The 27,642-nt window shown below is 36.6% G+C and overlaps 1 protein-coding gene across 1 annotated transcript in view; it reads right to left on the bottom strand.

The window, feature by feature from the left end:
- LOC150095212 (coiled-coil domain-containing protein 25) overlaps nt 1-27,642 on the bottom strand; it is a 139,404-nt gene that overhangs the window by 52,084 nt on the left and 59,678 nt on the right. The window contains exon 6 of the mRNA XM_090410487.1: nt 8,243-8,445. Within this exon, the coding sequence (XP_090266613.1) occupies nt 8,243-8,445 (203 nt within the window). The remainder of the gene's footprint in view (nt 1-8,242; nt 8,446-27,642) is intronic.

Genomic DNA, 27,642 nt, shown 5'->3' with positions numbered 1-27,642 from the left:
AACTCTGGTGATGTTGAGTTAGGGTGTGTTTTCAGATTTCTTCCAGTAGCTGACTTTTCACTGTTTGCCCTGGTTCCCTGGTGAAAACAATAGGGGCCTTGTTTAACCGGGCGATGCCCCAGCCGACATGAAATTTTGTTATGTTATACCATCATTTTGTATTTTGGTTTAACCAATAAGAATACAATTTGGTTGGCTAAATCCCAAATTGCCAGCCCATTCTCATTTGTTCAGTATCCAGGTAGATACCCAACAGGGTGCACCACAAGAAGGTGAAGATAGGACATTAGGTCAGAAGCCCAGGTCAGTTCTCTGCATTCCTTTAAAGGCTATGTGGAGGTCTCCTCTCAGTTATATAGCTTTGACCCTTAAGCACTCCTCTTATGTTGATGGTACCAATCTTAAACTCTGCTGATGCTGAAGTGGGGTTGTTCCAGTAGTTGACGATTCACAGTTTGCTCTGGTTCCGATGGAAATAAAGAAAGTTTCATTTAACCAGATGATGGCCCCAGCTGGCATAAATTTCTATCATGTTGTAGCATCAATTTATTTTTGTTTCAACAAAAAATTAGAATTGCAATATACAGTGATCAGTCTTTTATGTAGCTTATTTTATTCCAGCAATACCTTTCCTTTCAAACCAAAGGACACATCACATTATTCCAAATATGCCTGTAGAGGAACTCTGCAGAGTTCACTAGATTTTCTTCTCCACTTGTTTCTTTTATGTTTGCATTTTCAATATTAACACACCAGTTATCTATCAAAATGCATAAGTTACTAGACACACGATTATTTATCTGTTAACACTTGTCAGTGTTAACAGATAAATAATCGTGTGTCTAGTAACTTATGCATGTCATCTATATTTTGTCTGAGAGCTGTCTGAAGAATCGATTGTGGTTACTATTGTAGCGATAGGACTGGTTAACCCATATTACTCTCGTGAGCTAACGCGTGTAAACTAATTGTGTTTAATTAAGGTATTGTATCATAATATTGTGTTCAGACAGATGAGAAATTTTAGTCAATTGTTAACATTTGCGAGGATATCCTTTTATCGTATGTGTGGAGTCTTTTGTGACGGCATTATCACCCTTCCCACATAGAATTTTATAACCCATCATTTGTGTTTTGCTAGTTGCTTTGTATTGCCTCAGCTTAGTATTGAATTAAGTATTAATGATTTTTAATGTATTATATTGTGCTTATGTATAATAAACTTTTGCTCATTGAAAACTCAGTTGTCTGAAATTGCCATTCAATGCACCGCTTGTAATAACGTACAAATCTAGCCGCGCGGAGGGGGGGTTAAGTTGCGAATTCAAGGTCACGACTGCATAATTGTTTCACACACCTAAACATATTTAAGAAATTGCTTCTTGTTTTGATTTTCTTTCATAAACTAAATGTTTTAGGATACTAAGGGGAGCAAGAGCTTAGATACTGTGTATTTGGGCACATATAGTAAGAAATTTGTTACAAACAAGAAAAAATATAAACTTGTAAGAGGAATTAACAATTATAGGACGGTAAAAGGGGGACACACAACAACAGCAATTTTTTAAATAGAACTAAAAATGGTCAGGACACAGGGTCCTTTAAGTTCCAGTAGGTCTAGGACTCAAAGTGTTAATGAGTAGTGTTTGACAAGGAAATGACAAGCAGACGAATATAGCTGGCTTACTGAGTGTGCAAGGGTCTATCATCCAGGTGAAGAAACTGCAGTGACAGACATGACAGGAACTGATGCAGAAACAGAGGTTCATGAATTGAAAGTACTTGCCAAATCTCGGTGCAAATATGGCCATGAGATTAGATGGGATATTAGTCACTATATTATGAAATTGAGCAAAGGAATCACATTGTCCCTAACTAGGGAAACTTGGAGCCTCAGCTCTGGTAAAGTCCAAAGGAAGCTGAAGGAAGAAAAAAATAGTGATGAAAGAAAAAAAATGATAAAATGATGACAAAGGACAAAAAAATGACCACTCAGCATCACTCTTTTCCTCAAACTCCTGCATTGATGATCAATGGAAATTGCCTCCTACAATACTGGATTCCAAGTACCACATGCCTCCTATAGTTTGACAAAAAGACATTGAAAATTACTAAATAACTTTGACACTAAAACATCTCCTGGTCTTGATGGCATCTCTCCATTTGTTCTCGAACATTGTGCTCTAGAGCTAACACTTGTTTCTGTATCATTTCTAAAGATCTAATGTACACAGCTGGTACTTATCCCAACATGTAGAATATCAATAACATATCCAGCTTATTCCTAAAAAGGCAGATAGAAGTCTACCATCAACCTGCCAATACTTAAGTCTTCTTCAAAATAATGGAGAAAATCATTAATGCCAACTTCTCCATCACCTCGAGGTCCTCAATCAATCAACAGCCAACAGTATAGATTCCACCATTTACGATCCACTACTGACCTCTTAGCTTACACCACCCACTAATGGACATATGCAATGAAAAAGTTTGGCAAAACTTGAACATTTCCAGAGATTTTGATCACATCTGACATTGAGGCCTACAACAAACAGCCATCCATTGATCAACCTGTCATCCTCTGTAACCAGATTGCTACTCTCTCATTCACTGCATCTCATGGTTGATTGCTTCCTCTCTTCCAGCTTCACCACCAACTGGCAAACCATCATTTGTCCACTTTCTGTTGCACCTGCTGCCCAACATCCCTTTTACTATGCAACTGCAAACACATAACTTGCTTTTCTTCTTCCTTTTTTATTTCATCTACTTCTGTCCTCTGGAAAAGCCTACTGCAAGAAGTATTTCCAAACCAACTACAACCTGCAACTCTTCAAAAAGAATGTCAAACTTCTGAGTCTTCACCTGCACTCCACACATGGCACTGATGTGTTTATAGGTCCTTTGACCTGTCTTGTATGGGATCAATATAATATTATATATATATATATATATATTTTTTTTTTTTTACTTCATTACGATCAGTACAGATTCGAGAAATAGTTTACCATTTTTCAAAGACTACTGTTTGTATTTTTACGTTTTCCTTATTTCAGGTGCTACTGAAATATTAAAAACATTAAAGTTTTCAGTAGCACCACTATTCAGTTTGTAGTCTATCATTCTAGAATTCAGCCATTTCTTTTGTTTTGTTTTTATATTTTCTGTATCTCGATTCCAGTTACATAGTCCTCTTTTCTGTTCCATCTTTGCATTATTAATATAGGTAATTAACAGTAGCAACCTATAAAGCAACAATTTTGCAACTTTGATTATAGGTATTTTCCATATATTTTTAGTCATCATGACTAAAATCAAATGTTTGCAATTACCGTATTTTTTTTTAATATCTGATCCACACACGAAAGGCTATAAGACCTATAGCAAATTAGTGCAATGTGTGGGCAAGAGGAATAGAGGAAAGGCAGGATCTGTTCACATTTTGCTTGAGCAGCTGTGGGTTGTAACCTTTGGGGAAGGCAGGGATGGGAGAGACTGTTCCAAAGGACAGAAGTAGATGGACTGAAAGAGGAGGCAGTGAAGTTGGTTTGGTGAGTTTCAAGATGAACTGTAAAAGGGTGCTGGTTAGCAGTGGCTCTTGTTATAATGATTTTGGAGGAATTAATAGTGGCCGATTCAGCAGAGCACTTTCCATGAAAACATCTGTAGAATAAGCACAAGGCAGAAACTAAATGTCTGTGTGTGTGTGTGAGAGAGAGAGAGAGAGAAAAAGAGAGTTTGAAGGGGGTTTGTGAGAAAGGGATCATTAATTAGCCGGATTGCCCTCCTCTGGATAGAATCAAGCAATCTTATAGAGGATTTTGGTGCACCATCCCAAATAAGGGAGCAGTATTTTATGGCTGGATGGATTTGGGCTTTGTTATAGAGCTAGCAGCTAAGAGGGTGTGAAGTAGTGTCTTGTGTGAAAAAGTACACAAAAGGTTTTTGGCAGCTGCAGAAGCTATAGTTGAAATATGGTTGTACCAGGAAAGATCAGAGGTGCACATCAGCCGAAGAAGAGAAATCTGATTGTGTTTGGATATCTCAGTATTACAAAAGGTAAGTGGAAGGATGCAAGCATTTTCTTGCAAGAGATCACAGACAAAACTGAGTTTTGATGGCACTGAAGTTCACAAAGTTGACCTTGTTTCACTGGGATTTAGCTGGCGATCTGAGTTCAGGTCCCTGGTCATGGTAGATATAGTAATCAGAATTCCACAGAATATCAACTTTTTAACTTTTGCACACACAAAATAACTTCTATTTCAAGAAAGAACCTTATAAAAGGGAGTGACTTGGGCAATTTAAAGTATTTTTCATATTTTCCTTCTATCTATTTTCATGTGAGACTAACATGAGGGCACTGGACACCCAGAATGGTTTGAAGACTTGTGTTTATTTCTGTGAGCTTGCTCTTTTTTGCTAGTCATCTTTTTTAATGATCTGATTCTGTGGATAGCATCAAGGTATAGTCTACCAGACCTGACTGTCCAGTTGTAGATGTCTTTTTTTTGCATTCCACTGACCAGTATCCATTCTTCCAAATGGATACTGGTCAATCTTCCAATGTGCCTTTTATACGTGCACCAGGCTGCTGCTATTCTATGCATTGGAAAATGCCAAAAAAAAGAAACCTAAAAAAATATAAATCAATCTATGCACTGCTTTCAAACAACACTTCAAACTGACTGCTCCCCTAAAGATTTATATGCCTTCCTCTTGCATATAAATTTCACAGCCAGAACTATGGACATTCACATCAAGCAGACTGCACCTCACACAGAATCAAATGGGAGAAAATTGCTATTCTTATTCATGTCTGTCTGTGTTCACTGGGCATCTACAGATGCCGTATGGTCACTCCGATGCTCGATGATGTTCCACACTAGGCTTCGCCATGTAGTCCTGTTGTGTGCCCTTCTGGCAGCCTCAACTCTCTGAAGATCAGTCACTCCACACACGCCATCCATCCATCTCATTGAAGGTCTACCCCTGCCTCTTTTTCCAGGAACTTTACCTTCTATTACTGTTCTGAGAAGTCCTCCTCCCATCCTTTCTATGTGTCCAAAATATTTTAACTTTCTTCTGTCAATATCCTTAAGGAGCCTTAAAGTTCTACTAATCTTTTCTAACACCCATTCATTTGTACTCCTTTCAGTGTATGATATCCTCAACAGCCTTCTGTAACACCACATCTCAAAAGCAGATATCCGTTTCTTATCTGACTTCTTTAGGTTCCAAGTCTCGCATCCATAAGTCGTTGTTGGAAAAACAACTGCATCTAAAATCCTCAACTTTGTTCCCATGGAGATAGATCCATCCTTCCAGATTTTAGACAGGTCTCTGACTGTTGTTTTAGCCATTCCTAACCATTTTCTGACATCTTCTGAACAGCAATTCTTCACATTAATGGATCCCAGGTACTCAAACTTGCTAACTTCCTCAATTCTTTCTCCATTAAGATACATTTGTTTCTCAAGAGCTCCTGTTTGTTTTTCCTTTGAGAACCATGATCTTTGTCTTGCTAGAATTGAGTTGAAGTCCTCTATTATTACTGATCTTGTTAACTTTGTCAAGAATTAGTCCTAGTGCTTCCATGTCATTACAAAGGAGTACTGCATCATCAGCGTACCTCAGATTACTGATCAATCTACCTCCTTTCGTAATTCCTGTCCTGAGCTCATCCAATGCTTCACGCATGATGTCCTCTGCATATATATACTAAACAAGTGAGGAGAAAGTAAACATCCTTGTCTAACTCCTTTTCCAACTTGAATCCAGTCAGTCAATCCAACACCTGTTCTTATTGTAACTTCTTGTTCCTTATACAAGTTGGCTATCAACCTGATAGTGTGTTGAGGAAAACCCATTCTTTTCATTACTTCCCACAGTTTCACATGCTCAACACAGTCAAAAGCTTTAGAGTAGTCTAAGAAACACATTACCAGAGGGAGTCTGAATTCTTTATATTTTTCTATGATCTGTCTAAGGCAAATCTCTGGTGCCCCTACCTTTCCTAAAACCTGCTTGTTCCTCAGGCATCTCTGCCTCAATTTTGGCCTCAATCCTATTTAGCATGATCTTTAATAAAATTTTGCTTGCATGAGATATCAAACTAATAGTTCTATAATTCTTGCATGCCTTCATATCACCTTTCTTGTGTAGTGGTATGAAAACTGACTTCTTCCAGTCTCTAGGCCATGATCCTGTCTCCCATATCCTTGTAATCAATCTATGAAATGCTCTTATCCCTCCATCCCCTGTGGCTTTAATTAACTCTGCTGGGATTTCATCTGCACCTGGGGGCCTTATTGCTGTTGAGCTGCTTAACTGCTCTTTCAACTTCATGCCTAATTGGAGGAGGTTCCAAATTAAAATTTTCTTGGTGGGAGGACTCCACATTTTCTTTATCCACTCTGCTGTACAGTTCCTCACAGTATTCTTTCCATCTGTTTTTGATTTCCAACTCTTCTGTTAGTAATGATCTATTCCTGTCTTTGATGACATTCAATTTAGGCTTGAACTTGTGCTTTAAGTCACAAACTAAATAAAACATCCTTTTATAATTATGCCTTCTCATCTGGAACTCTATTTCTTCACATTTATTAGTATAGAACTTTTCCTTATCCTGCTTGATGGCTCTTCTGATTTCTCTATATAATCTCTTCTATTCTTCAGTCTCTGTGTTTTTCCAACCGCCTTGTTTTGATTAGTTCCCATGTTGAATCTGATATCCATGGGTCTGTTGGTTTTCTTATTGGGCTCAGATACGTCTTTGCTGTATCCTGTATTATCATCTTGACTCCTTCCCAAAGCATTTCTGGTGAGATTTCCTCATTGGTCTCCAAAAAATCATCCAGCCGAGTTGATGTTTCTTCTGTGAATCCACTAGGAATTACTCTAACATCCAATCTAGTGGAATGTGCCTGACCTGGAAGTTTTCGGAGTCTTAGTCTTACTTTGGCTCTTACCAGCTGATGGTCAGTACCACAATCTGCTCCAGGACAAGTATGCACATTCTTATTCATAGCAATTTTAAATGTGAGAAGTGTTTTAACACTTGCATCTACCCTTAAGAAACCAACCCAATTTAAATAAATATGGGAAACTAATTCTTAACCATTCTTGAAATTGAATTGTAACAGCCACAGAAGCAACCCAAAGAAATCAACCCAAAGAAAAGTGAAATTTAATAGACAGTCTATTAAATTTCTTTGATTCATGCCAAAGTTTTGGGAACCCTTCATCATTTATTATTGAGGGAAAAGAAATCAGATAGCCAGGATTTTGCTCTTGAGCCAAAGTGAGTAAGAAAGTCAAAGGATTCTATCAATGCTAGGAGTTTTACCTGTTTTAGTTAGAAATAAAAAAAATAAAATAATTAATTAAGCAGTTTTATTATGAGTTCACTGAAGTTCTCCTTGTAAGACTGGTATGAGACCAATATTTAGTTATATGTGAAGAAATAATTCTTTATCCCCCACCACCACAAAAGGATAGTATATACAATAAAATAAATTCCTAAACACCAATACTAAACAAGTGATTTACAATTAATTCCACAATTGTCTACCTCGAATCCATGTGCTCTCCAGCGAATTTGTCTCTGCTTATGATTAAAAGTCCTGCAAATGCTGTGGGACCAATTTATTCATCTGTAGTATCATATTATAAATGATTCTCAAACTGTATATGGGATTTGAATCTGAATTTTTCTCACCAAATGACATATCATTCTGATGGTGCTAACTGATATGCTAATGGTAAACAAAAACTATGATTAACAGAACCAAATTAGAACAGTCCATAGCACTCTAAGGTTTTTCTTAGGCTGAGAAGGAGAGAGGAGGAAAATTACTAAATTCTGTGAACTTAGTAACAGAATATTATGTGAAATAAGAGAAACAATTTATTTTAGTAATCATATCTTAATAATTTACGATAAAGATATGTTTTTGTTTGTATAATATTAAAAATGTATATATGAAAATGAAGATAAAACAAATATATGAAAATATATGAAATATATGAAAATATATGAAATATATGAAAATGAAGATAAAATAAATTTAGACTAATATCCTGAATTTTACAATTACATGAACATCTCATCAAATCCTTACCTCATAAAAGACACAGAGGTATATATATATAAATATCTTAAATGCAAATACTTCTTTACTCCTCAGATAAGAATCCACTTCAGAAATTCTTATATTCCAATAAATGTGCAATAACTTACCTTAATTCTTCTAATGCGTGTTTCTCTTTAGCTTCTTGCTTCTCCTTTTCTTTTTGTGCTTTTTGCTTCATCTTTTCATCATCTCTATCTTTTTTGTCTCTTTCTTCCCTTTCCCTCCTAAAATCTACAGTTTTCTCTGTTTTTGTCTTGTTTAGTCGATTTACAATTTCATTAATCCTCTTTTCAACCCGCATGATTCGGACCTAAGATTATTAAAAAAAAAAAAAAAAACCTTAAAACAGAATTTCTCAATTTTGGGATAGGAGATCCAATATAAAATTTCATTCCTTTTGCAAGACCTCCACCAAAAAATATCCTACCCTTGCAAGTTTATATCACAGCAATAACATATATGAAACACTTAATGCAGGCATTTAAAATTTCTATATATTATTTATATTCAATGATACTACAACACTGAATGTTTATATAATTAACACACACACACACATTTACTAAAGGTGAAATTTTTAATTTTTAAAAAACTAAGTCGATGAAAAAATTTCCCTAGTAGTAATGACAAAACCAATGACAGGAGAGCTCGCAAACCCATAGTTGAGAAACAATGCTTTATGATATTAACTCGTTTAGAATTACACCATCTAGTCAGAAAATATTACATTAGCTCATTCAATTTCAATGAAGCTTTCTGGATGGAAAGACCTGGATTTGAAACTTGTCTAGGATGCAAAAGAACCATTATTAAGGATTTTCAATTGAATGCAAGTCAGTCTCAGATGGATTTAAGCACTTAAGGTTATGAAAATCTAGGTAGATAGGTACTGGAATTTAAGGATATATAAGTACCACAGATGCACCTATGTCCAGGTGAAATGGCTGCAAGAAGAGAACTGACAGAGTTTGAAAGTGGCGCTGTAATAGGATGCAATGTTGTAAGCCTACCTGTTCAGCGACAAATTGGGCCATCCCAAGTCAGCAATCAGTGATACTATACTGAGATGAAAGTTCAGGGAATCAAATGCAAGTACTACCCGCAGTGAACAACCATAGGTCCACTGTGGGTAGTATGTGACCATAGGATGCTACGAAGAATAATATGTAGAAACCGACATTCATCAGCTGGTACGTTGAATGTGGAATCCTAGGCATCAACTGGAACATGAATCTGCACAAAAGCATTCAGAACTGAGGCTCACAACATGGGTTTCCATGGTAGGACCTCAATATGCAAGCACCACATTACCCAAACCAACATGCGCAGTCTTCAGTGGTGCAAAGAGCATGCACAGTGGAATGTGGAAGCTTGGAAAGCTGTGTTACAGAGTGACGAATCATGATATACACCCTCTACCAAACACATGGACAAATGTGGATGTGGGAGATGTGGGTGAACATCTCTTACCAGAATGTATAACCCCAAGTGCAAAATTTGGAGGTGGCAGTGTGATGGGATGGTCCTGCTTTTCCTTGTTTGGCCTCAGACATCTCTGTTTGCCATGAACAACATTCTGGATAATGCAATGCTTCCCACTTTGCAGTTTCTATAGAACTGATCACTGTCTCTTTCAGCAAGACAATGCACCATGTCATAAGGCTGCTATTGTAACTGCATGGTCTGTGGACATGAATGCCACCACAATTGACTGGCCTCCTCTCACCCTAATCTCAACTCTATTAAACATCTGTGAGATGAAATGAAGCATTGGGTGATGTCAATGGACATCTACCCCACAACAGTTCAGGACCTCGTTGCATTCTTACAGGAAGAATAGTCCACAATTCCCATTGTTCGCTATCATATTCTTGTGGAAAGAATGCCCCAGATTGCTGCAGTCATCACAGCAAAAAGAGGTCCTACATCTTATTAAAGTGGGCGCCATGGCTGTTTGTTCCTCACACTATGGTGTCCGTTAACTTCAAGCAGTGTGTGTGTGTGTGTGTGTGTGTTAAATTTTGCAAGACTCCATTATAGCTGTGCTTTTAACTGCTGATTTATCCTTCTGACACTAGAAATGTGGCACAGCTATCTTCATAAAATCTTTGAAGAGAGTTATTTCTTTTTCCTTTACCACCTTGGCAAATTTTGAGCGATCCTCAGCCACTCTGAACAGTCTCTAAGAGCTCATGCCAGTCAACTGCCAGCCAAGATTTTCTTCGTCTTCCTTGTCCTCTTCTTCCATTTATCTTCTCTTTTATAATCAATTGAAATATCTTATATTTTTCATTTCGAAGTAGGTGACCAAGATATGCCATTTTCCTTCTTTTTATGGTAGCTAAAAGTTCACGTGATTTCTTCATTTGTTCCAGTACTTGATTGGATGTTTTTGTGTCCATGGGATTTTTAACATTCATCCATATAACCACATTTCAAAGGCTTCAAGTGTTTTTTTTATTGATGTCTACAAGGTCCAAGTTTCTGCACCATACAGCAGTACAGACTATGCATAGCATTTAATCATGTGTACTCGAAGCTCTAAATTTAAATTGCAGTTACACTGGTCTCCACAGAGCCCTGATCTCAATCCTATTGAACATTGTGAGATGAAATGAAGAATTGGGTGAGGTCAATGGACATCTATCCCATAACAGTTCAGGACCTCGTTACATTCTTAAAGCAAGAATTGTTGATTTCATCAGGAGAAAATTTTTTCTTGCCATTTCAATTCTAACTTCTATTTCCATTTCTGGATTGCATTCTTCATTTAACCGGCATCTGAGATATTTAAACTTTGTCACTCTTTCTATTTCTATTCACTTTCACCTACTGGAGGTAACTGTCAAGTCATTTATGGTTACCTCCTCTAATATTACCATGAAATCCAATACTATGGATCTGTTAGCAACTTGTTCATTTTAAGATAATATGTGTTTCAGACATGCTAGAAGTTCAACCTGTATATGTTACAACAATGATTAATTTATCCCTAATCTCTAAACATCAAATATTTTGAAAAGAAAAATTCATTTCATCCTCGGTGATATTAAGGTAAGAACATGCAGCATTTCTTTAAGTCTTCTAAGGCAAGGGCTGCATGCCATAAATAATGTGCTCCATTGTTCAGATCCTTTTAAATGGACCAAAAACACACTCTCATGCGTAAAATATATAACACTTGTAAATCACATGCGCACGCACACACACTCATCCCCTGTGTGTGTGATGGAAAAAAAATTGTTTAAATGACAAAAATTTTCCACACCTTTCTCATAGATAACCAACAATTCAAGTTAGGGAAGAGTAAACAGCTTCAGAAGGTAAGCAGGGTTTGGTGAGATGGTGTCCTAATTTTCTCTATATATATAGCAGCCAGTCCGTGTGGTTAGCCTAGTGGCTGTGCGCTTCGCAACCATATGCCTGGGGAAGGAGTGTCCTGGGTTTCCATTCCTGTTGGAGACATGAGTAGTTTAAAGATCTTTCTCAGCCATAGCCAAGTTAGCTGGTCTTGTGTATGGACAGCAGGGTTTTTCCCATAGTTTATCCTGGGGTTTTTCTTCCCACAAAGCAGGTAAACCGGCCCTGTGAACACATGCTTTGACAGACATGGGATACTACCGGGAATAAAGTGCAACCAACCTATTCCACGGGATTATCAGTTAAAAGCTTACGCGATAAAATGTGTAGGCCTGTGCGAAAGATTAACATACGATACAACCAGTTTGACCAAAACAAGAAGGAATGGGGGGGAATATACTCACGTGATAACATAGTAAAAGAAGAAAAGCTTATATGTCCTTGTTACAGGAAGTGAAATATTGTGTTAAATTATGGTATTAATGAGGAAAACAAAGTTTACTAAAAATACGAACTCCAAAATTATATTTCAGACAAACTGTCCATCATCAGTAATATACTTAATATATCTTAAATATTTACATGTAAAGGTAGGTTGCAGATCTGTTGTATAGAGCTGACAAGGATGACTACAGAAGAAACAGTACGTAGAAAGGCCAGGAAGGGAAATTTATTTTCTTATTCCACAAATGAAGACTGATTTTTGAAAGAAGGTAATCATTTCACATCTGAATGAGGTCCAACATTGATAAACAAAAAAACATCATCTAACTTTTCAACAGTAGCTTAGCTTGTATTCTATTCTAGATTGACTTTATCTAATAATTAAGTTTCTTTATCCAGCTCTTAGTTGGAATGTGGCAGGATCACCTAATTCATTTTTTACATCAGCCTATCCAATATCTTAATGCCATGGGTGGAATAACAATCAGATAATCTGCATACTCTAGTCTAGAAACCAAACATGGAACTTTTTTTTTGAGCACTAACTTGCCTCCATGGTTGATAAACGAAGTGATTACCATGATATCTGGAAGAAGGTACTTTGGAGGCAGCACAAGATGAATAATGGTAATAATCAGTTGCATGAAGAGTATGGAGAGCAGGTCAGAGAAATGTCTCAGTTGGTAAGGACAAAAAGCACAGTATGGTCGGAAATTGGCAAATCAGGTCAAGAACAGACATCATGAGTTTTTTCAATATATGGCAAGTAGAAAGAAGAATGACTAATGGTAAGATGCTGTTAATGGAAGGAAGTGGGAGATTGATGATTGCTGCAGAGGACATAGTCAAGGTATTCAGTGAGAAGTTCATCAGGATGTTTCATCCTCAGTGCGAATCAGAAGCTAAAGTATAGAGAATGAAATGAGAGAAGACTTAATGGTGAGTAAGCAAGAGGTATATGAGGAGTTAAATAAGCTAGATGTCAATAAGGCAATAGGACTTGATGACATATCACTACATGTCTTAAGATAAGTATCAGCAAGTTTTGTATGAGGACACTATCTCAAAAGAGGAGAGTGATGAGGAATCAAGCAGATGCCATGGCCTTACAAGAGGAGTTGAATAGATTGTATGAGGGAACAAGAGAAGGGAATCCAGAGGAGACGGACTAAGATCATAACTGGTCTTTGGGATATGATGACACATTGAAGTAATGCAGTTTGCAAAGCCTTGTGAATAGAAGGAAGAGGGGGATATGACTGAGACATTTAAGTTGGTAAAGGGTTGTTATTACAAGGTTAATGTGGGAAAAATTTTTTGTAGAATGGTGGATGGGGTTAGAACAAGGGAACATGCCTGGAAGTTGTATAAGGAGGGTGCAAGAAGGGACATATACAGCAGGTCAAGGAGAGTGGTTGGTCAGTGGAATGCCTTGCCTGACATTGTGGTGAATGCAGACATTGAGTTAAAGCACAGTTTGATGAGCATTGTATATAACAGTGTTTGCCTCTTGCGATGGATCTTGAGTCCATGGAGGTCTGGTGTTAAATATTACACAGAAGTGCCTGTGCAGCCCAGTGGAAGTGGCATGTGCTGTCCATAGTGCTAGAATGCCCAAAGAAAGAGCAGTGAAAGTTATATTCTAGTCGCTGACTAGTGGAACTTTTACTAAGCTTTTTTTGACCAGTTCCTGAGTTAGCCGATCTCTGGCATGGGCAAGTGGTTTTTTCCTCCCAGAAACTCTGATTTTAATTTCCGTAAACTCAAGTGAATCAACTGTAGAAAACCCACACTATTTTCAGACAGTAAAACACAGCGGGAGGATTAGGGACCATGAAATGGCAGCACTTCTTAGTCATCTCTCTTCACAGGATGCCATGTATAATTAGTGATAGTCTTGGGGCAGCTATCTCTGGCTACTGGTGGAGACTGAACTTCCCCCTCAGTCTCTAAAAGTTAGATAGCACAAAAATGGTCTTGCCTACTCTCCCTATATTGGAATAAAAAGGCATTAGCTGATTTTTTTTTTTAAATAATAAAATCTAATATCAACAAATCGCTGCATGCACTATGAATGTGCCAACCAACAATAGGTTGTGGGTTCAAATGTCAAGCATGGAATGGATGTTTACAAATGTATTAAGTTAAAGATAAAATTCATCACCTGGTGTAAGACCATCAACCTACTTGCTGGAAGCATGATGTGGCGTGAAAAAGTTCTAGGGAAGAGTTTCTGTTTATCCAACCCTCATTCCCACTTATGATGCTAATCTGCTGAAATAAACCTAATCAGGCTTCAAATAAGCCTGATTAGGTTTATTTCAAGAATGAGATTATTATCATTTAAAGAAAAGAGGGAGAGACACATTTCTGAACGTGACAGAAAAGACTGAACATAAAAGTTCATAAAACAGCAATAGCTACGACTATACAAGCGAACAGCCATGTAATTATTTCAGCAGATTATGAGAAAAAGCCAATTCTAAATTACACGAAAAATATATGTATGAGTTATAATATATATATATATATATATATACACATGAAACTTTATTTCAATAAAAAACTTAATGCTATTCAACTTTTTTTCCCCTTCATTCCTTGCTAACCTAACAATACATTTAAATAAAATAAAAAATAAATAAAAAAAATTCAGCAACCTTTATTTCTGGATAATGAAAACGAAATACCATTAGCAATTTCATGAAATGCACTGTACCTTAAAGTAACATAAGTAATTAGGATATCAAATACCTAACTGAGTCAGGGAAACATGATCATGTTATCTGCAAGGAAAGAAAAAAAATATGAACAGCTGGACACAAATTGATTCATGAAAAGAAGAAATAATACAGAAAACATCTTGCTAGTAATTCAGTATATGCATTTAGAGAATATGGAAAAAAATGTAAGAAAAGGTAGGTTATGTGCAAAAGTAGTATACTAAGAGTCATGGGAAGATTTTAAAAAGAATACAGAAGATAAATATCATGAAAGTGGAAAAATGTTTTGAAGACAATTGCAAAAGCTAAGAAATGGAGAAAAGATGCCACAAAAGGCATCTCAGTGAGATTCAAAAAAGTACATCTACATGGCTGGTGTAATTAATTTGAAAAATTGTTAAATTAAATGACAAAGTGATGGAACAGTGATAGGATGTACCCAGCAGGAATACAGTATAACCAGAATACATTTCAATACTAGAATCTTGTAGCCTCTGTAGCTTAGATGGTAACAATAATACCATGTTTTTATCTCCTCTAGTGGAAAGACCTGGGTTCAAAAAATTCCATCTACCATTAGGTTGTCTGTCTTTGCAAAAACAAAAGACAGACAACCTAATGTTTTTTTTGTGTGTGAAGGTGAAGAAATCAAGCTTATACAGAAACAGCAGAGTTCTTCACAGAAACACAAGTTTTTCATCTTGCAAGACATGGCCTGCAATTTGTATTGCAGTTGACAGATGTAGCAGTCTATGCAGACTGGATTAACTGTTCAATCATAGCTTTAAATAATTTCTATGAAGCAAAGCTACTTGGCCCTGACAAGCCAATGTGCCTAATACATGAAGAGAAAGATGATACAAAGTAGAAAAACCTGAAATCTGTAAAGGCAGCTGGAGTGAAATGTCTGAAATGCTTAAATATTCAGCCTATGCTGCATAATTCAAATTCTGGATGATCAGAGTAATGCTCTTATTGCACCAATTTATAAAAATGGGATATATACAAGGTGTGTTCAAAAAAAAAAGACTGAACTTTTGCTCATTTTACATTTTAAGCACTGTCCCCTCTACTGTCAATACACCATTCCCAATGTTTCTTCCATTGTTGGAATGCTTCCTAGAACACACTTTCTGTGATGGCATGCAGTTCTCTTATTGCATTTTCCTGAATATCCCTCTATGGTTTGGAAACAACATCCTTTCAGAGTGGTTTTAAGTTTAGTATAACTCTTTATTTACCATCTGACTAAGTGGTACAAATTCATAATGGACAACACCTTTCCAATCAAAAAACAACCAACCAACCTCGCCTTGATCTTTGACCAACTCATCCATGCTTTTTTTTTGCTTGAGGAGACCTTTCCCCACTCGCTGCGACGATTATATCTTGATTTCAATAACATAGCCATAAACCAAGGGTCGGCAACCATTTTGGATTGAAGAGCCATTTTTAAAATTATATCTATTAAAAAAAAATTAGGGAGCCGCACGCAGTGATGAGCAACCAATAGTCCGTGGGTTGTATGCAACCCTCTCAGGTTTTTTGTGCAGTCCATGGTGTTCGTTTTGTACGGCAGAATTAGTATTTTAATTAAAAATCTATTTTATGAATGTTGATTTTTACATGTGGATTTATTTGTGCAGATTAAAAAATTAAAATATAGCTAAATAATGGAAAATAAATTAATTCTTTCTTATCAAAGAAAAAATTCTTTATGCGGATCAAACAGAGTATTTGATTTACTATTTAATTGCTCATCACTACTTTAAATTTAGAAACTGCATTGAAAAATATTATAATTAAATTAGTTATTCAGTTTTTTTTTTTTTTTTTTTTTTTTTTTTACAGTAACACGTTATCATACTTATAAAACACAGGGGCGGCATGTCACACAAAATTATATATTTTTAAATATTAAAACAAAGATTTGCTCCTCCTTACAAAAACATATGTATAAAATCCAATAACATGTCTATTTCTTTATTTTTTTTTTTTTAATTTAAAATATCTTCTTAGTGCGACTTTTGCTGTTGAACTTCTTGGGATAGTTTCTCAATATGCGGCGAATACACCATAATTTTCATTTTCAAACATGACAAAAGACTCATGTTGTTTAGTAGGTTTCTCAACTTACTTTTAATAAAAATCTTATTAGAAAATATTTGCTCACAGAAATATGTCAATCCGAAAATCGATAGAAGTCCAAATGCATATGTTTGAAATCACCGAATGTAAGTGTCCAGTAAACAATTGCACGTGTCAAATACAATCTGATCTTGCTTTTTAAGATCTTCTATTTCAGACCACATTTTTGTATTGCAAAGGTAGATCCAGGTCAGCTTTAAGATTTCTAAATTTTGAATTCCATAAATCATGTGTTTTCAGGTCCTCTAACTGAAGTTGAACTGCAGCCTCATCAATTCCAGCAAAAGGTGAAAAATTTAATTTGGCAGGATTAATTTCAAGTGGTCGTAATAAAAATAACATAGTTGCCTTGTTCTTCCTAAATTCCTCAAATCTCCCATTAAATGCAGATCCCATATTTACCACAATTTCTTTGTAGTAAATATGGGATCTGAAAAAGGTTAAATTTATGGAATTATTTTCAGCTTGTTATTGTTGATATTTCTTCAATGTAGGAAAATGTAATAATGTGCCTTTTTCCAAGTCTGTCGCAAACAAATATAATTTTTGTTCAAACGAAATCACTTCTAAAAGCAAACTGCTGTATTTCCCTTTCCCTGTAGTTTCTTATTTACTGCGTTTAAATGAGAAGTCATATCCACATAAAGTAGAATTTTTGTAAACTGTAAATAGAATGTAAAGAAGGATTATTGCGTATGATTTCAAAGAGTTCAAACATGAAAGTATTAAATTTTTCAGCATCACATGTACTATTTTCAATTGTAAAACATCCTTGACTTAATGTAAAATGTCCTTAATTTATTGCAAATGCCAAATTTAGGGGTTTTAGTTTCTAATTTAATAAATAACATTCATTTTGCATTACTCAAAAATAGATTGCTTTATAACGAAAAGAGCCGCAATTATTCATTCAGAGCCTCATGCGGCTCCGGAACCACAGGTTGCCATAAACCTACATCTCATCTCCTGCTATGATGTTCATAAGAAAGTTTTCATTACCATTTGCATTGGCAAGCAGTTACTGATTTCAACACAGTTCTCTTTCTGATCGTCAGTCAACAAATGCACACAAATTTTGCAGATTATGCAATACATCTGAAGTTTTTCAGTAAAACTGCAAACTGAAGCAATTGAAACATCTCTGTAAAATTTGTACCAAGTCTGAAGCAAATGTTCTTCAAGCTCTTTCATTGTCACTAATTTGACGAACAGTTTGTGCATGTGCCCACTTCAACGGATATAACTCGATGACTATGCTCATAGCAGAATGGGGCAAATGGTAGTTTGTTGTCAAAACCTGCCGCTAGGTGCACTCAGTAGCCGTAGTGCGCTATTTAATAAGTTCGGTCTTTTTGCGAAACCCCCCCCCCTATAAAACAATGTAAGAATACAAAAAATGTCTCCAGAGAGATTTTACTTTTAAGAATGACTGTCTGAAACTAGGTAAGTTTAAGACAGTTGTTATTGATAAGATTTAGTGTATGGGCTTCACAACTTTCTTGATATAGTTCTTAAACTAAAAAACTAACTGGTGTAGAAATAGTGAATAAAGTGTAGATAGCCAAATCAGACCATGATGTTCTAGACAAGCCTCAACTGAAAACATCCTATCTGCTTGTATTAACAAAGCTGCACAAGCATGGAATTCTATGAACTCATCATCAAATTCCTGCCATGTACCCTCAAGGGGTGTACAGGATATGACAGTACTACATGAAAAAATTACATCATTACTAACTTCCTATCTACAATTTTCCTCCAAATCAGTCTGTTACTTGTCAAGACTCCAACATTATCAGATCTTATATTTCTATCGTCTAAGGCACTATGAACTCTAGGACAAGAAATTAGGGGATATTTATCTTTCGGAGGGTCTAGGAAGGAATTTAATTTCCAAATGGAATTTGGAATTCCAGATACAAATTCTAGATGAAAAGAAACTAGAAGATCGATTTGGTGAAGAAGTTTCACAATTTTTTCAAACACTCCCTTCATACATGGAATGGAAATTCAAGAAACCAATCCTAAAAGAGAATTTGAATGCAGATCATAATTATTATTTTATTCATAATTTTGGTGTTGTGTCCATTGGAGATGGATGTAGCTCTGATAAAAGACAGTTCTCTATTTCAAAGTGAACAAGTAAAACATAGTTTATTAAGTGCATGATGAAACAAAGTTTTAATAACACCATCTTTCTAACAGCAGTGTAAAATCTTGTATAGAAGGAATTTTTGATACAAAATCTTTATATACTGATTTTACTGGAGAACGAAAATCCATACAAAATACTTGTACAGGTATCCCTTGCTTGGCGCTGTTTTGCTTAACGTGGGATTTGATTAACGCTGCAAAACTAATTGTGGCAATCCCTTGATATACGCAGAAAGAGTTTTGATTAATGCGCCTTTAACCCTGTGGAAATCTCAGCTGATCTGACAGATACATGCAAAATGCTTAATATAAATACTCTTACAAAATTCAGGGTATAGCTTGGAGGTCATGAGTAGCTGTGCATTCATATGTTATATTCCGCACTGTTTTTTTGCTGTCAGTTTGGTTTAACACATGTTATGTAACGGTTTGTGATATTTGATAGTAAATTGTATGAGAGCTATCCCGACCTCCAATATCAGTATAGTATGGTTTAGTTGTTTTTATTCTTTGTTCAATAATTTCTAGATTGTAACTGAAAATAAATAAACCATCATGTATTACTGAAATATAGCCAAAGGCTTATTTATCATATATGTCCTCTAGGAGATGTGCTTTACATTATGGAAAATACTAAGAAAAGTGATCTGGAGCTTATTCCACCTTTACTACGAGTCACCCATAAGGTTGCTTATGCTTGTCCACCGAAACTTTTAGTTTCTATATATTCAACACGAAACTCTTGTAGTTTCTATATTCGGCTATGAAATAATGGCAGATTCAATATCCACTTAATTTGTACCATCATGTATTATATTTGCAGTGTTTTTTCTTTATGTTTTATTGCTTGTTTGCCGAGGTCTGGAAAGTAATTTTGCTTATCGTAGAATTTATGCCGATAAGAAAAAACTAAAACTGTTCAAATGACTCTTCATAACTTCTTTTGATAAAAAAATTGCAGTAAATAATGTAAGTACAAGTATTTATTAAACATTTACTTTGCATTCATTTTTATGTTTCCTAAAAGAGTACAACATAAAACGAATTCTTAATACAGTAATCGATCACAGACGACTTGATTAACGCAATTTCAACATACGCGGTGACATCAAGGGATTAATTAACAGCGTTAACAGACGGATATCTATAGTTAATATTTTTTCAACAGTGTATTATGTCAGATGGTAAATTAATATTCGTGTGTAGAGGCTTAAGTGCTGTGAGGACATCATGTTGGAAGCTTAATGGATTTTTTTACAACACTCAAAAAGAATTAAAATAGAATTTAATACTTCCTATATTTCGTCCCAGTGACTAGGACATCTATGGGGATTACAAAAACAATTAAGGTAACATGCACACAAATATCATACAATACTAAGCCCAACCACGTGGGTGACACTAAAGTCTTATCTAGGTGGAGCACCCTCTAAGGGCGGTAGTAGGTGGCCTGGAATGTAAGGTGGGAACTCTGGTGATGAGTGTTTCCCAAATCTTCAGAAGCTTAATGCAACCATATTTATTAAGATTTGGTTGGTTTCTGAGAGCTGCTACTGCTCCTAAGAAAAGTCTCTCTCTCTTTCTTGAATTTGCTGTGGTGGAGCATGGTGGTTTTCTTCCATGATACCCTGTGGGTGATGTCCAAAACATGGTCTGCCAAGCCTGAATGGTCATAGTTGTGTTTACAGATGTAAGACTTGTGTTCATCCAGGCAGATGGATGCTGATCTGCCTGTCTGTCCAAAGTACGCCAGCTTACAGGAACAGGGTACTTTGTAAACTCCAGGCAGAGAGAGAGGAGGGAGCTGATCTTTCGTAGAACGGATAAGGATAGCAAGTTTGCGGTGGGGCTTATATGCTGTGTGTAGGTTGTACTATATTAGTATCGTGGCTATTTTTTCGGATGTGCCACAAAGTTCAAGGTTAAGAACGGTGGAGAGCTCTCCACCGTTCTTAACCCTGAACTTTGGTCGATTCTCTCTGGAATTTCGGAAACTTCCGCACAGAGAGAATTTCAAAAAATAAAAAATAAACACGTCAAGAAATATAGCAACCTAGTCAAAGACAAACCACAACCACAAATTCAACCGCTCCAGACAGTAGTAAACCTCTCTTTCAAAAGGCTCAACGACGATTCCGTCAGCGCCCTTTGCCTCGGTCGTAATTTTGCTGTCGCTCCGAAGGAAGTGCCGGTGCTCGATGTAATGGTTAACATCGAACGCTTACCGTCGGAGATAGCCAACAACATCAGACTTGAAGTAGCCAACATCCTCGCTCATTCTTCGCCTCCAAAAAGTAACTTATCATATGCCCAAAGCACAGCTCTCCTGAAACTATGGAAAGAAAAAAGTATCGTCATCACCAGAGCAGATAAGGGTAATGCCACAGTCATTCTTAATACCAGTGAATACAATATCGTAAAATGAACATTATCCTCCGCGATCGCACTACCTACATCCCGCTAGAACACGACCCCACAAAAACACAAGTTAAGAAACTAAAAATCTTACTCAAAAAAAGTAACCTCCTGGCCCCCTGACGTCACGAAAAAACTTAAACCTTTCTGCTCCCAGCCCCCCTGAATATACGGTTTACCAAAAATCCACAAACCCAATTCCCCACTCTGACCTATAGTAGATGCCACCAATGCACCTTGCTACAGACTGTCTAAACAGCTGGCCAACTCTCTGAACCCCCTCTCACCGGAAGGTCCACTTCCTATATAAAAAACTTGACCCACTTTAAAGCCCTCGCAGAAAATTTAACCCTAAGTAATGCAGACATATTGGTAAGCTTTGATATCTCCTCTTCGTTTACCAATATTCCCTTAACTGACACCTTATCTCTCTTAGAAAACGTTTTTCCCTCTGACATCTTAGATCTCTTTTCCTTTGCCTTTAACTCTGGGTATTTCTCTTGGAAGAACAAAATCTACAAGCAGATAGAGGGAACCGCCATGGGTTCTCCCCTCTCACCCCCCCCTTGCCAATTTCTATATGGAAGATTTCGAAAAACGAGCCATAGACTCAGCCCCACTCAAACCTTCTACCTGGCTAAGATATGCAGATGATGTGTTCTCTATTTGGCCTCATGTTCCAGACACGTTAGACTCCTTCCTCAGTCATCTCAATAGCCTACATCCACGAATACAGTTTACTATGGAAAAGAACAATTGTTTACCCTTCCTAGACACCTTAGTCACACGCCAGCCTAATGATACACTTGCCTTCACTGTATACAGAAAACCCACACACACACAGGCAGATACATTCACAAACTCTCCCACCACCACCCCTCTCAACAATATGGCATTATTAAAACTCTTACCAAGAGAGCCCACAATCTTTGTTCCAGTGGAACTGCCCTCACTACTGAGCTTAACCACATACACAGCACTTTCCTCTCCAATGGCTATAGCAAACACAGCATCAAAAAAATAATCAGTTCCTCCCCCATTCCCTGTCCTTCTCGTGAACAAGATTTTAAAAATGCCATCGGCATACCCTACATCTGCGGCATCCGAAAAAATAGCCAAGATACTAAAAAAGTACAACCTACACACAGCATATAAGCCCCACCGCAAACTTATCCGTTCTACGAAAGATCAGCTCCCTCCTCTCTCTCTGCATGGAGTTTACAAAGTACCCCGTTCCTGTAAGCTGGCATACTTTGGACAGACAAGCAGATCAGCATCCATCCACCTGGAGGAACACAAGTCTTACATCTGTAAACACAACTATGGCCATTCAGGCTTGGCAGACCATGTTTTGGACTACCCACAGGGTATCATGGAAGAAAACCACCATGCTCCACCACAGCAAATTCAAGAAAGAGAGAGAGACTTTTCTTAGAAGCAGTAGATTCAAATTCAAGAAAGAGACTTTTCTTAGAAGCAGTAGCAGCTCTCAGAAACCAACCAAATCTTAATAAATACGGTTGCATTAAGCTTTCGAAGATTTGGGAAACACTCATCACCAGAGGTCCCACCTTGCATTCAAGGCCACCTACTACTGCCCTTAGAGGGTGCTCCACCTAGATAGGACTTTACTGTCACCCACGTATTGTATGATATTTGTGTGCATGTTACATTAATTGTTTTTGTAATCCCAGTAGATGTCCTAGTGACTAGGATGAAATATAGGAAATATTAAATTCTATTTTAATTCTTTTTGAGTGTTGTAAAAAATCCATTAAGCCTCCAATATGAGGTAAATTAATAGATGTTTAATTAACAATTTTTTTCTTTATATAATATGGTAATATATTAGAATGAGCTGTTAAATTATGTAACCGCCCAAATTGTAAAACAAAAAAATGACTCAAACGGGATTAAGAATGAGGCTATCGCTACTCGTGAAGGTCAACGAAATACGGGGTTTCCCCACCTTAACTCAGCAAACTCAGGATGGCTGGAAAAACCTCTAAGAAAATCCGGGCGATGGAAACGATAGGAGTTCCAAGGTCAGCAGAGCAGAATAAAAGGGGGATGAATCGACGAAAAAGAGGCTCTTTTTCAGTTCCAGCTCTCGCTACGAGAAGTTCCAGTGTGCCCAGAAGTTCTATGGACAAGGATCCATATCCCGCTGACAGAAATCCAACGATGAAGGAGATTCGTTTTAGCAGTAAAGACTAACTGTTCCAGAATTCCAGCCTCTAAAGTTCCTGACAAACTCCATTTGGAAATATCATCGATATCGCAAAAAGTGCCCGTCAGTGAATATTACCGGAAGGTGGAAAAAAGTGTCAATGATCTCAAGGATGTAGTATATGGAACTGGATGACTAATTAGCAAGTAAGACTTTTGTGTAGCACTTTCCTAGGTGTGAAATTCATGGCAAAGATTACCGATTTTTTTGTTTGTTAACTTTAAGGGCCATAGTAAAGACAGACGGCCGCTTGTTATAGCAATTGTGAAGTAGTTAGCAGAGTAACGAGGAATTAGTTAATGTTGATATATGTGAGAGGTTTAGTATGCTAAATAATCTTTATAAATTATAATTTACAAATATGTTTTCCCATGTATACCTGAGTTTGTCTGAGTAAGAGATTGAATTTTACCACTCACGAAAATATCGAACCTATGTTTAGAGGAAAAAAGGGGAATTTAAGATTGTCAATGCCATGACTGTATACTGAGAACCCAATCTACCTAACTACTTAATCTATATAAGGTATTACTTGAATTCTGGGAAAGTTTCTTCAGATAAGAATTTCTAGCCTAGAATTCTGACTGGCGCAGCATAAACAAATAAATTTCGTCAGAGCTCGAAGAGAGAAATGGCCCCAGAAAGTCAGTTTAGAAGCCAGATCTCAGTAGGCACAAGGAGAACAATAGAGGTAAAATACGTAAGAAAACAACGACGTAACATAATACTGTGTTCTTGAAGAATGCCAGTGGAGACCCCTAATAAATGCAATTAAAAAAAAAAGCCAAGCGAGATGGCTGGGACACCAGCTTAGACATTCACCTTCTCCTACATTCAATGCTCTTGCTCTCTGCAGAGCAACTAATGGACACAGAAGATGAAGAAAACACTGGCAATATATAAGCAAACCTTTTTTGAAGATGATGCTCAGGCACCTTCTAACATTTACCATTTGGAACGAAACAGAGGAGCTTGTCTCGTTTTCATCTAAAAGAATATCTCCATGAGTTTTTGTTATGCGAATATTTCTGTATATATATTAAAATTAACAGCAGAAGAGTTACCTGTAGGCAAGCCAGTGACTTAGAAAGTTGCCCAACAGTTAGCTAAGTGTTTTTTTTTTTTTTTTTTTTAGGGAGGGGAGTCTACTATCAATTACAGCTTAAGGGGTATTGTATTTATGAATTTTAGGGGCCCCAAATATGTGGTGATTTAATATCTTTTTTTCCAATAATTTATTTATTTATTTTTTTCTTTTGAGACATAGCAGAGTCCCAATCAGTAATTTGGTAAGCCATTTATAAAATCTCACATTTTTATTTATTATTTATTTTTGTAGTCTTAACGATTTAAAATAACAGGTGTAATTACCTGTATCTATTTTTTTTTTTTTTTTTAAGGGCAGATATTTGATCAGCATGCTTGCTATACCGATTTGAAAATTATACTAGCTATTGTACGAAGCAGATTGTGTATATCCGATATCCCTTCTCTATTACACAACAGAAAAGTTAATACTGCAACTAAGAGCACTAGCAGCTTCTGGTAAGAATGCCCATGAAAATAAATTTATATCCAAGTGATGTGATGAAGTTGCAGTTTGAGCATAGTACACTGTTGGAAGAATTCAAAATTCTCCCATACCTCCATTTTACTTTTATGTGTGTGTGTATATCCCCCCCCCACACACATACACACACCGAAGCTTTTGGTATGTGATCTAAGACAGACAACAGTTCAAGATTTAAGATGTTTATCAGTTCATAAAAGGCAATAGCTATATTTTGGTAAGCTCTTTGTGAGTAGCACGAATTTACTCACATGAATACAATATGCTTTAGGTGAATGAAACTTTTCCTCTAGTTTTAGGAAAAAAAAGAATCCTATATTTATTCTTGTATTGTTTTAAGAATACTAACCTACCGTCTTGTCAATTTAGTTTCCACTTATCAAATAGTTACTTTGTATATATTATCATTCCCAGGAGGATCATCAGCCTTGTCCTATTCTATCTTAATTTACACTCATGGGTAAACCTAAACATTTTACTGTGCAGTCATTCGGAAATGAAATCCTACAGAATAGGTTGGTTACTCCTTATTCCTGGAGGTGTCCTATGTCTGTTAAACCGTTTGTTCACGGGGCCAGTTTGCCTGTTCTGAAGGATGAAAAACCAGAGTTTCTGAGTGAAAAAACCTCCTACTTCTGTATGAGACCGGCTAACTCACCTTTAGTCGAAAGAGACCAGATAAAAGTTCCTCACGTCACTGATGGGAATCGAACCCAGGTCTTTCTGACCAAAGGGCTTCATCTATACTGACTGAGTTACAGAGGCTCTATCAGTCTTGTAGGTATTAAAACACAAATAATACATCATAAAAAGATACTTATTAACTGGCTTATATTTCACTAGATTTCAATCTAGCAGATTTTAGATCTTAAGATCCACTTCTATACAACATAACATTAAGACTTAGTCTTCCATCCATTACTATTTCAACAGTTTTATTTCCTGTATTCATTGTCATGTTGATTATAATAAGCAGCTGTGATCTGAAGGTGCTAATTTGAAATCCAATGAAATATATGCCAGTTAATAAATATCTTTTAATGATTTATTATTTTTTTGCATTTGAAATACCATTAGAAATAAAAAAAAAAAAAGTGAATAATGACTAATACTAAGCCTGTCTACAGGAGAAAAGGTAATGAAAATTGGATGACTAAATAATGTGTTATGCACAACACAAAAAAAAAAAAAAAAAAAACAGCAATGCCTTAGAAACTTTCATGCAGATGCATATAAACATCACTTACACAGCATTTATGCAAAATACTTTGTCACATTCATCACCATGTGTTCAAAGGAACTATATAAGACTGCTGATCAGTGGCAACTTGCCCATAAGGGCTGCACCCCCCCCCCCTCCAGTATAAAATGAAAGTTTGTTTTATTATCGCCGTTCTTAAATTTTTATATATTTAAATTATTTTCTTGTTTGTAATACAGTATCGCTTGATAGTATTTTATATAATTCATTTTGTACAAATACTTGGATTTTGCAAGTCAATGTGCTTTGTGGGCTAGGGCTAGTATCAGTACTGGCTAGTGCTACCACGGCTGATGGTCAGTAATCTTCAGTGCTGATAACAATGGGAAAAACAAAGGATCTTTTGGAGTTCAATAAAGGGTTTACTGTGGGTGCTCATCTAGCTGGACCCATGATTTTGAAAACAGCAGAGCTGACTGGTTTCTTAAAAAGTGAGATATCCTAGGTGCTTAATCAGCAGCAAGATAACTCACGTTACTTGTCTAAAAAGCATAACTGTGGTCTAAGACAGTCTATTAGGAACGAGATCAGTTATCTGAGAAGTCTTGTACAGACAAATAGAACTTCCTGTGTGCAGCAATTGACTGAAGCATTTAATGACATGCCGTTCCTGACCCATATATTACTGAACTATGTACAGGGAGTAGAAGAGGATCAGGTGCATGCCTATATGGAAACCTATTTCTGTGAAGAACTGGAAAGTTTATCTAGAGTAGTGTTAGGAACACTGTGACTGGACACTAAAAAAAAAGTGATGTAGTCCAATGGGTCACAGTACACCTTGTTCTGTACCGACAGTAGGCAGAGAGTTTGGCAGAAGCCTCATGAAGAAATGGATCCAGCTTGCCTTGTAAATGCAACTCAAGGGTCTGGAGGCTGTGTCGTGGCATGGAGTATATTCTGTTGGTATAAAACGGGTACCCTGACATTGCTGGAATGTCCGGTGTCCTCCAAAGAATAACTGAAGATTGTTGCCAATTAAGTCATTCCTGCAATATTGACTTTTTACCTAGTAGGTTATATTTTTTTCATGGATGATAATGCTACTGTTCGGCAGTGGTTCAGCAAGCATGAAAGGTACTTCCACCATCTTCCCTGGCCATCACAAGAGCTCAGATGTGAACTCCACTGAAATGTATGGGATATGTTTAAAAAAAAAAAACAGATCCAGGAGCAAAGTCCTCTTCCATCAAATATGAGCC

This window comes from Typopeltis vanoorti, chromosome 20 (assembly GCF_054136105.1).
Source record: "Typopeltis vanoorti isolate ZY-2024b chromosome 20, IOZ_Tvanoo_1.0, whole genome shotgun sequence".
NCBI classification, from domain to species: Eukaryota; Metazoa; Arthropoda; class Arachnida; order Uropygi; family Thelyphonidae; genus Typopeltis; species Typopeltis vanoorti.
Note: the sequence above shows the minus strand (reverse complement) of the source record. Positions and strands in the feature narration are given on the sequence as shown.